The sequence below is a fragment of the Cryptotermes secundus genome, unplaced genomic scaffold, assembly GCF_002891405.2.
Source record: "Cryptotermes secundus unplaced genomic scaffold, Csec_1.0 scaffold4911, whole genome shotgun sequence".
Lineage (NCBI taxonomy): Eukaryota > Metazoa > Arthropoda > Insecta > Blattodea > Kalotermitidae > Cryptotermes > Cryptotermes secundus.
Genome location: NW_019742588.1, coordinates 1 through 12,096, shown reverse-complemented (window position 1 = coordinate 12,096; position 12,096 = coordinate 1). Strand labels below are relative to the sequence as shown.

The 12,096-nt window shown below is 37.4% G+C and overlaps 1 protein-coding gene across 1 annotated transcript; it reads right to left on the bottom strand.

The window, feature by feature from the left end:
* Positions 1-738: 738 nt before the first annotated feature.
* On the bottom strand, positions 739-12,046 carry LOC111873375 (fizzy-related protein homolog). The gene is made up of 9 exons (XM_023868032.2): positions 11,744-12,046; positions 10,012-10,155; positions 8,099-8,233; positions 7,711-7,899; positions 6,442-6,666; positions 5,838-5,970; positions 2,921-3,084; positions 2,017-2,214; positions 739-1,892 (listed from the first exon to the last, which is right to left on the bottom strand). Exons 1-8 carry the CDS (start codon positions 11,834-11,836, stop codon positions 2,089-2,091), a joined length of 1,209 nt encoding a protein of 402 aa, XP_023723800.1. The 5' UTR covers positions 11,837-12,046; the 3' UTR covers positions 739-1,892; positions 2,017-2,088.
* Positions 12,047-12,096: the final 50 nt, after the last annotated feature.

The window sequence follows — 12,096 nt, the reverse complement described above, 5'->3', positions numbered from 1 at the left end:
CTTGCAACTCTCAGGCAGACATCAGTAAGCAAAATCACCACATAATATATTAACATAAAGCTGTCCCTGTGCTTAAATAATTAAGCACTACACCATGAAGGAATATAGGGGAGTAGTTGCATAGATCCACATTTTCTTGACCTTAGCACTAGTTAAGAGGTGAGTGGTGAGCTTCACGCCCTGGCTGCTTCACCCCTGGGAAAGAGTTCCCAGTACCCATTGGATAGAAGGCTTGGTGGGCCCCTCGGTCTGGACAATGTGGAGAAAACCCTTGGCACTACCAGGACTCGAACTCCAGTCCCTCAGTTGTCCAGCCCATAGCCAGTCACTATACAAACTACGCTTTCCCAGCTCCACACACCTTAAAAGTGGACATCTAAAATACTAGTAAATCACTGACAACCTATGAAGCCTAAAAGAGAATTTATATATAATGTGTATTGTGAATAACAGTTCTGCTCTCAAGAATTTCATTTTATTCCCAGTTAGAAATACATCTCACAGCAAATTATATTATTCTCTTTACACTGTTAAAAACTAAAGATGCTTAGGACACAAATCTTCAAGGTGATTTCTGATATCATCCAGTTATTCTAATGTTAATACTGATAGCTGGCCTTTTTTTTCTGTATCCAGATTATTAACACGCCAGTTGTCCTTACTTTAATGATAAAATTTTGACTAGTGTTTCTGTGAGGAATTCAGACCCTAGGAAGATATCTCTTGTGATTTTTTCTGACACTTCTAATGGATTTATACTTCACATAATATTCATAGAAACCACTGGATGATCTAATGTAAATACTGTATCCACATCAAATACAAAGGGAATCTTGCAAGAATAGAGGGGACACGAATAAATAAATAAAACTGTGATCTTACAAAACCTTAGTTTGCACACTTCACAGTTACACATGATTCAGCAACTATCATCTTCAGTCAGTTCATGGTGGACAACTTCATCCTCAGTTTGACATATTTCATATTTTATTTGCACTGACGTGTGATCACAGAAAACAAAAGATACTGAAGCACAAGAAATCCATATCATACACAGCAATTTCCACTCCACAATATAAACGTTGTGTGTCATGTGATGAAAAACATTATGGGTCCTGTTTTTTTATAAAGATACAATTAATTCTGAGAAATTAATTAATTTAAGTGACCAGTTACATTTACTCTGCACTATAGCTCTGGTCTCATATCACTACACTGGTAGAGGCAGAAAGGCAACAACCCACACAGTGAGTACCTGTAGAAGAAAGTCCATACACAAGCCGAATTTACTCCCTTTAGAGATTTGATAATTATTCAACTACAGAGGCTAGGCCATATTACCTATAGCAATGCATGCTCATATAAAGAAGACAGATGAGGAAACAGCTCTGTCTTATTTCAACATACTATTCAGACAATGACCGAGGGAAATCTGACTGAAATTGATTACTTACCTGCAGACATATCATTGATGCACCAGCTTTTTTTAGTATGTTACTTGCATAATCTCAGTTCTAATTTAACAGAAGATTTACCACATTAAAACACCAAGTAATATCTCCTTACCTAGCCTCCCCTTAGTTTAATAGCTTTAACAAATTAACCTACATCTTTATGCAATAAATAACAAGTCATGTGTAGTTGAGAATATAATTTATTAACACTCCAAGGTGGACGCTTCAAAATGTCTATGATACATTATAAATTATCAAATACAACAAATAATTTAATAAAATCAATGTACAATGAACAGAACATAAACAAAAATAAATATAAGTATCTTTTATTGTGTGATAACAAGAAAAAGCTGAAGGATTTGGCTTCACATTAACGTTCCATCTACAAGCCCCTCATCGGATGCCCAAGAAGAGATTCAGGCAGGATCTATTCTCCTAAAACAGAAGTTGAAAATCACAATAAATATTTTTTAAAAAATTCTATAAATATAAACGTCATGTTAAAAAAATGTGATCCATTAGAAAATAATTTTTTCCACTGAATAAACTGAGCACTCACCTTCTGCGAATGAGCTTTGCTGAACACAACCCAGAAACAAATAGTCCCATCCCCATCGGCAGTTACAATTGTTTACCCATTAGGAGATACTGCCAGGTGGAGAACTCTGAATGAGTGCCCGGTGAGCTTTGTAAGCTGTCTTAGGCTGGGATAATTCCACACACATATATGATTATCTGGGAAGCCATGGGTGCTGACCTGCAATATAGTGAAGATTAAGCTTTCCAGCAGAAAAACATCTTAAAAGGGTAGGCTTTAACACATTTACAGAATTAGTTATATCCTTTGCAGAGAACAGAATCAACATTACAGTTTTAAAATGAACAAATCGCTAAAGCACACAAAACATACAGGCTTTCAAATATACCCTAAATGTTCCTGCTCTAGTGGATGAAGTCAAACATAGTGTCAACATCACGGACCAGTCACCTGAGATGCCACACAATTACTGTCAACACACACAGCATTTGAAGTACTAATTTTTGACAGATCTCCCAGAAATGAAGGGAAGATTAATCAGAATTATAATAATCATTTATAAGAACTATGCCAATTGAAACATATTTTCATTTTCATAATCATGGTTCCTTTTCGGTGGACACTGAGAACATTACTCAAGGCTTGCTTTAGAAAAAGACACTGAATCTGTCAACTAAAATACAGCACTTTCATTCCAGACAAGCCATGCAGGAACCACACCAACACATTAAAGCTCAAATTTACTGTAGTTCTATTTCATTAACTCTGGAATGCATTTTGAAATTTAACATCATAGGGTAAAAAAAATCTCATCACTTTCAAATACTTAACTACCTCTTTAAAGTATAAAGAAAATCCTTACTTTTGTCAAAAATACCATTTCCACTACAAAATTGAGGACTAATTTGCTTTGTAAGAAACTTACCAATGGAGAGGAAAATTTTGACCAGGCCAGATTGGTGATTTGAGAGCCAGTGTTAATGCACTTGACTAGCTCGCCTGTGAGTGTGTTCCAGAAATGAAGACACTGATCATCTACACCGCCACCACTAGCCAAGATCCCATGATGATGTGGGGACCATGCAACAGCTGCAAAATGAAATGTATTAATGTACCAAATTTATACCAAACTGCATCCAATTAATCATTAAGTTGCAAAGCCCCTCAAATCTCATTCCATAGTTCAGCACCACTTGTGGTCTGGCACAAATTTCGTTTGCCAGATGTCTTCCTGCCAACAAACCAATACTAGGTTTCACTGTTCAACAGCTGTTTGTTTACATACATCAGTCATGGCACAGAATGCATACAGTGTGGATATCAGTGTTTTGCTTTGTACTTTCTTTGCTGTTCACCTCTAACTTGTCATATACAATCTCTTTATGCTCCCTCTACTTATATCTCTATAATATTTCATAGATTATAAGATAATCACAGAGAAAAATACAGTAAATTTCCAGTATATGGTACCCATGCACCTGGAATTTTCATCCAACAAGCAAACATTTCAAAGAAATGTATCATATTTATAATAATTCAAAAGCAAAGTTGTGACGCACGTATGTTCACCTGCCATGCACGAGGAGTGCCATCCATTATCCTACCGCACGCAGATGACACTACAGTATAGGCTACTAATTTATAACCACATTACAGTATATGCATTCAACATCTTTCAGCCAAAGGCAAATGGAATTCCTCCAAATGCCTGGGCATTATATACTTCTGCTTGATGGTGCAGCAGCAATTTCATCGATTACATGATGTACAGAATGTTCACGTTATAGAGTATGTGTTAAATGTATAACAAAAAAGTTGTCCCTGTGCTTACTTAATTAAGCACTATGTCACAAAGATATATGAGGGAGTGGAGGTATGGCTCGACCATTCTTGACCTCGGCACAGGAAGTAAAGATACCATTACCTGATCTTTAGGCCTCTCTCTTGTTAATGAAAGAGGCAGAAAACCTACATTCCACAATCTGAGTACTATAGTAATAGAGAATTTACTCAATTTTGAAGCAGAAGTGTTTAGGTTGCATGTGCACAGCCATTTTAATATGCCATTAATAAACACCTACCGACTCCTGAAAACAGTAAAACAGGAACAGCAGGGAAAAGCATTTTTAAGATTCAAGCTCAAGTACCCCCAAAACAAATATGAACCAATGACAAAAGTCTAATATCACCTGAACCGCTCTACAAGCCAGTAGCGTTTTTAAATATGTACACTGTCATGTAGCTAGTGAAGTTCCAAATACTCCTCTAATTGTAATTCAGTGTTTAAAGGAGTTTAATCCTAATCATGGCAAAGAAACAGACAAGCTTAGGTCTAAATACAAAGCTTGAACTGTTATGTCTCTGTAAAGCCAGTGGCTCATCAAAGAGTGGAACAGGAAGAGAGTATGGATGGACTCCACCACTGTTCATCAATCAAAAGACCAAACATGAAATATAATCAGCTATTCAGTATGATGGAAGACTACTAACAGGAACAAACAAGCAACAATGAGAATCGCGATTTGGAATCTGCACATTTTGAGTGATTAAAAAAAAAAAAGACTATATGCCGCACTAACTGACGGACCAATGGTCAGGAAAGAAGCCATCCTCTAGTAGACACAAAATTTAACGGAACTCTGTTGCATTTACAACTGGCCCCTAACACAGTGTACATGTTAACTAAAATAACTTGGCGAGAGTAAAAGAAATACTATAACATAAACTTTCAGAAAATGTTAGAGATATGGACAATGTTGAATGATTCTTAAACATTTTCATATTTTACAAGGCAATTATTTCAAACAAGCTGGGGCATTTCTTCCCTTCTGATGAATTGTCTCAAAATCTACGATATTTATGGAGAAAGTGTACGGGTCATAAAAATTTCGTTTCATTTCTCTCCACAATTTCTGTTCGAAACCCTTATTGCTCTGATATATAATTACCAAGTTACAAAATACGTGAGAAAAAACACTTTGACCTTCATATTAAGTGTCACTGTTGACAGATATTGACGATAACTGGAATGTATCAAAAAAGGTTTAGTACAAATGTCTAATATGGAATTCCATGAAAATCCATTTGGCAGTTCTTAAGTTGTTGCAGACAGATGGATAGACACAGTGAGGCTGACAGGTGCATTTTTGCAGCTTTTCATTGTGAATGGACCAAAGAGAATAAATACTGCTGTACTCACATTGTAAAAAGTAAAGGTATCCCCTTAACAGGCTGTGGAGGCCCATAGGGATGTGAGATGTTGAGGCTCCAACATTATCTAGACAATTGGCTCACAGATGGTGGTAAGGTTGTCAGCCTTACGTGCCAGCTGCCCTTTACCCCCCAGAATATCCCTGGTACTAATTTCTGTTAGAGACTGAGTAAACCCCAGGGCCATAGTGCAGCTGGAAGGATTAGGTAAATTGGGAGGGAAAAAAAAAAAAAAAAAAATCCACCTCATCGGGATTCCATCAAGCAACCTTCCGGTTTGTAGCATAGTGCTTCAACCAACTACGCTACTGCATGCCCCCTCACACTGTCACGTCATAATGTGATACACATAATTAGGTGTTACAAGATGAAGATGAAGATTATGTATTTCAAGCATTTTATGATATTACAAGTACCTATTAAAACAAAAAAAAATTTACAAACATCATGACTTCTTCTTACATTGGGGCTGAACTGTAATTCTCTTAAATTCAGACTCAAATTCTGCTGTACTCTATTTCAGACCAACTATATTTTATTATTTAAACACAACAACACTTAATGGTTAGTCACTGATCAGAATTAGGTTTCAGTGAATTACATATTTAGATAAGACAGAGATGAATATATACCTTTCACTGCTGACAAATGCCTGGTGTACTTCTGAAGAGGTGAGAGGGAATGCAAATCCCAAACAAACAGGCAGTTGTCACCGCCCCCAGAGGCCAGATATTTATTATCAGGAGACCATTTCAAGCCACAAACCTATAAAGAGCAGCAAATCACATGGTTCATTCAAAGTCATTACCAATCATAAAATTTGTATGACTGATTACAAAATATATTTTTGAGCCTTCATCAGTAACAGGCATTGCTCAGTAATACAAAATTAAATATAACCAGGGCTCAACAAACATATCTGTCTGCTCAGCCATAAATTAAAGAGGCTGATGAATGGAAAAATCTTTTAATTTATCCATAGATATTCTCTCCTGCTTTCATTTCTCATTATCTCCACAGATGATGTTACATTACATAAGGGGCAATATTTTATACATCTTCTGTATACTATGTAATGGGAAATAGGGTAGTTTGGAGCAATTAAAACAGCACAGGTAGGCACAATTTTTCTTGTGGAGATGTGTCTGAGGAACAGAATTTCTGTCACCCTGGTGAACTGCACAAATCTGTGCTGACCCCAGACTATTAATATTCGACAAATCATGTCCTACTAACCTCTTCCTGATGACCTACTAATCTTCTTTCAGCAACAAGACTAGGCATTCTCATATCATGTTGTAAAATAAAGGTATCCTGACTCCCTGATGACAGAATATTTCCATTCCAAGCAAGGGTACCCACTCTTCCTGCATGGCCTTGCATCATTTTAAGTTGTCTATTTACAACAGTATCCCAGACCTGCACACCACCATATGTTGATCCAACAGCTAGAAGATTTCCCTATGAATGAAACACCAAATTAAAAATAACATCCAACAGCAACAATCCTAGCCTGTCTTACATTATATCAGGAGTGGGAATGTAAGCAAGCTATTCAGCAACAGAAAATCAGAACTTGCAACACTACTTCAGCAAATTCTTACTACTCATTTTTAACAGTGGCTTTGTACAGCTGCTGCAGAAAATGGTTTTAAAATTTCAGCCACATTAAATGATTCAAGCCCCTCTGCCACATCGCCAAGAAGAGCACTAATATACTAGGATGTGAGAAATTGTATTTGAAGTTTATATTTCATGTCTTCCCTGTGTACACTGCTTAATGTGCATGACATCCTAGTATATGAGCAACAAGCAAATGCAGTAAACCCTTGTCCAATGGGGATTCACTAGTACACATAGAAACAAAGGTGGACAGTAATTTGCTGAATCAGATTCATCCATCAGTCCAATGAGAGGAGAAGTAGAAGCAGATGGGAGACTGCAGCATAAACAATGACAACCATCATATAGGCCGCACCATAGCTCAAGCGGTTAGTCACTGGCTTCCCACCATGGCAGCCTGGGTTCGAACCTGGGTGTGGTCAAGTGGGATTTGTGGTGGACAAAGTGGCACTGGGGCAGGTTATCTCCGAGTACTTCGGTTTCCCCTGCCAATCTTCATTCCACCAAATTCTCCATAATCATAATCACCTGGAACAGGTACAATAGGCAGATCAGTGGCTGATGTGCCGAGTGGACCCAGCTGGACTCTATGGCAACCGTCATGCCTCATTAGTGCAAAAAAAAATCTCTCGCTTCTCTCCAATTTAATACTGGGGGGGATTATGCAATGGAGGCATGGAGGAAATTGCAAAAGTGGAGGGGGAAAAAACATACAAACAAATACATAATGCATAATTTTCCTTTATTCAAGACTGACTGCAGCAGTTCACTTTACACTTAATACCTGTACCCAGTTAACAAAATAAGCAATATTCAAATTTAACAGAGAACAGAGATGCATTTTACCATCCCACATAAAAATTACATGGAATTATGACTTACCTGCTTATTAAATGCAACTGAGGTTACTGAGTTGCCATCTTCAGATAAATCAAGCAACCTTGTGACTTTGCCTGAGCAGGCTGACCAAAGATACACACAGCGCTCTAATCCCACACTCACTATATTCTGTGAGGACCAATCCACAAGACTACAGTAGAAGTCATCCTGTAGCTCAGGAGCAGCCATCACCTTCAAGAAAAAGGAGTATATTGCCAATATCAACTCTTAGTAACATCACCTAAACCATGTCAGTCTTTGTTACTGATTAGAGGGAAACTGGACATGAAACTAAGGATGTGCTGCGGGCAAACACTTTATTTGTGAATTCTAACAAATTAAAAACAACATAAACTATATATATGACCAAAGTTAAACATTATTACAGTACCTTGAAGGGCATTGGCGATATTTTCTGTGCTACTTTTCTTGCAGATGTAAGCAGCTTCTGGCTTTCTGCACTAACTGGTGACAAAGAATAGCAAGCTAGTGATGATGTGTCACCACTCCTATTTGGTACGATGTACCGAAAGAAGAAATGAATGAATCTGTAGTAACAGACAGGGAATCTACTTAAAATGCACATACCAACCAACATGGTCAATCTACTGCCTGTATTTAAACCAACAAACTTTTCTGATAACTGCAAATCAATCACTCATTCGTCTTTAAGTCAATGTTATCATACTGTCCCAGAATTGAACAATCATAATTCGTAATTAACTCTATATGCTCCACCATTCATACAGGAAGTGACGTGTTTGCAGTGGGATATGACAGCATACTTGCACAGCAGCAAAATGGGATTATGCTCATTCTGCATGTGTTAGTACTGTACACTGTGTTGGGATTGGCAATTTGATTTATGCAACACTTAAACACTGTAACTACAACATTCTCCCTAATTCATGGACTAGACTTCTTACTACAGCACACACTAAGTCCCCTATGTCTTCATTAGCTACTGCCTGGTAATGGATCTCAACAGTGTCCTCTTCTGCAGACATTATTACTGGGTTGTGAGTGCCTCTCAACCAACTAATTCTTGTTTAAATCCTTGTTTAAAGATGTCATCGCATGGCTACAGTGCCATAACCTAGTTGACTCCCTCTTTCAGTTTTCATATTTCAGTATGGATACCTGGATATACGATGAAGGTGCAATTAAAGAGCACTGCTGAAAGTAGCTATGGTGTGAGGCTGACCACTTACCTCCAGCTAGTGCTAATGTCAAGAAAATGTGGATCTATACATCCAATCACCCATACACCTTCATGGCATAGTGCTTAATAAGTTAAGGACAGGGACAAATTTACCTTACTGATTTGTCTGATATTCATTCAGATTCTGTGCTATATAACATCTCAATTCATACATTATCAAATAATTCACACACAAAAAGAAAAACACAACTAACAATGTACTCAAACACATTTTCAAACTTCTTAATCAGTGACGACCAGCTCAGAGCCATGCTTTGACAGTCGTTGGATATCTACCAGTTAAAGAGATGTTAGTTATATTTGTAGTATTAAAATGAAACCAAATTAAGTATGAAATAGTTACCTTATTGGAAAGCAAGCATAATGCATTAAGTCTGAGCTTTTGTCAAAATTTGGAAGCATTTATTTACTTTACGTAAGTATTTTGGGTGGACAGAACCAAGTGGAATGGCAATGAGGTATTCTCAGCATTACTCAAAACAGACCCCAGCATATCTGCCAAAGAAAACATACCAGTGGACATGCCTATTTCAGCAGGGACACCAACTGTCCAGTCAGACATTTTCCAGTTTCTCAGTTGTTACAAGAGGATGTGTGTGACCTTAACTACGGCCTTCCTACTTAACTCCCTAATTACAATACCTTACTATCCTCACATCTCAACTGCATGTATATAACCTCTGAAACTAATGCACTACATTAAATGGCCTATACAATAAAACATAGCATACAAACATCAGTGAGCAAACATGTACAAATATGCCTGATATGAGGTTCTCACAGTGGTGAATACAGTTTGGTGAAAATCAACGGACATTCTGGTGGGACACATCACCTCTATCATTATGGGCAAAGAGTAACCAGAGTCTGCTGCATACTTTACAATGCTTTCTTCCTTGGCTTACTCTTAAACACTGAACATGGTGGCGATAGATTCTTCCAAAACATTGGTTTGCTTTCATTGAACTATATGGCACTAGAGCCCAGATGATAATACTCTTCAAGCAAAAATATACCTAAATAATTAAAGAATTGTTACTATTATTCCCTGAACTAAAAATACTAATGCAAAGCTGCCATACCTGAAAGAGATTTGATCCCTTGAGTGGGGCCAATGCCCTTCTCTCACCATACTGGCCTCTAACATCTTCAATTTTGGCACCTAGAAGTTCATTCTTCAGCAGGGAAGGGTACAAAAATTTCTTATGATAGCCTCCAGCATTCTTCTATATTTAAGAACAGACAAATTTTAAAGGCATTTCTCCAGCTAAATAGAATCAAGATCAATTCACAGAAACCATGAACAGTGGAAAAATCGCAAATTTCACGGGAAAGATTCAAAGTAAAATGAATTATATGAGTACATCAAAAGAGCAAGATTTAAAAGAAATAGAAGATTAAGTAAACAAATTACAGGGATAGCACACAGTTCTATGATCAAGACTGTGTGACAGTTATGATCATTTAAAAATGGGGGGAGAGTTTTTAAAGCATAAATCAAGAGAAACTGTAAACGGCAGTTCCCTAACGGATTCATTTTCGTTCAACTTAAGAGTAGTTTTAACATCAAAGAATTTTTAAAATAACCGTTAGTTGGGTCTCCTAATCTCTCTGTCAACATTCAATTACACGGCACGAAATTTTAAATAAAAATAAAAGTGCATAATTCACCTTACTTACAATACCGAATTCCCTATCATGAGTCTTCTAGAATCTACAAAACCTCCTGTTGTGTTTCCACACACACACAGACTGCTGTCATTCTCATGCACACTCCATGCATCTGACTTTCATACAACCACATAATATAATCACCAGTATCACCATGAGCTGCAAGGTGAGCATCAGGGCCATTCCATCTCAGAACAAATCCTCCCAACTTCTTATACATTATCCTATGCCTCTATATCCTGCAGGTTTACACTGCATAATTCTCTGGGGTATCCTACTGTTTATCACCCACAGAAGGTGTTCACACCATTAGTCTTTGCATTCTTTCTTCTAAATTGAAATTTCCCAACTGGGTGCCTACCATACTACTGTGTTTATGTCCACTTACTCACAAAAACTTGACTGTTTCAACCCACCTTCTATCAACTGTATTTAGTGTTCAACTTTCAGAACCATTAACACAGGCACTGCCACACTTTTCTTAGAATACAAGCACATGTACTTAGCCTTATTAGTCTTGGTCATAACTGTGCGATATATAATATGGTAAGCAGTTAAAATTTACTACCCATTCAATTATAATAAGCCTTTTATCAGTGCATAACTGCCTCCAAAAGTCATTATTTTTGTTTTTTTTTGGACAAGGGGGCTGACCATATCTTGGAAACAGTGTTAATTCCCAAAAGTTCAAGAAAGTGACAGTTATCATTTTCACTTTTTACAATGAAATTCTCATTAGGCAAAGGCCATTAAATAAACAGCAATAACACTGCCAGTGACACAACAATCCTGATTCCTGGCATGGATAAACACAGCCCATGTGATCCACCAGATAGGTCACATGCATCACTAGTGTGCTCCTTTTCTTGCAGCAGTTTTTTTTTTGACAGAATGGAATATTAAAGTGGTGTATTAAAGGACAAACAGCACAGTGGGCATCCCATATCAGCAGTTCAACACAACCACATTGCTCACCTATAGGAACTGGTGGTAAACCACAAGAACTGATCACGCCAGGAACTTAACCATCACACAGACATTAACACCCCAACAGAATGCACAACTTATTTCATTCATAACGAATCCACAGTTCTTATTAAGCCAATTCACTAGCACAAAACATAGATTACTCAAACTACTCACTGTGCTCATGGCAAATTTAATCTGCCACTTGTTTCCAGCACGTATAGGAATGAAATGGTCACCAATGTTCTTACAGCGGGGACCTTTAGCCATGAGTGAGATATATGCGTGCAATTATAACACAGATATCATCAGCATCTCACACTTCTAGTAATATGAGAAAAATGAGGATCTTCCTAATGAAGATCTCTGAACCTGCCATAAATTTCATAACTATTCAGAAACTTATAAGAAAAAATATTGTGAATCTTATGCATACAACCGTTCTTTCAGGGATGAAACATGTACACTGAAGGGAACAAAAAACACGTACTAATGTCACAAATGAATGACAGAGGCAGCAACCCGAGTTG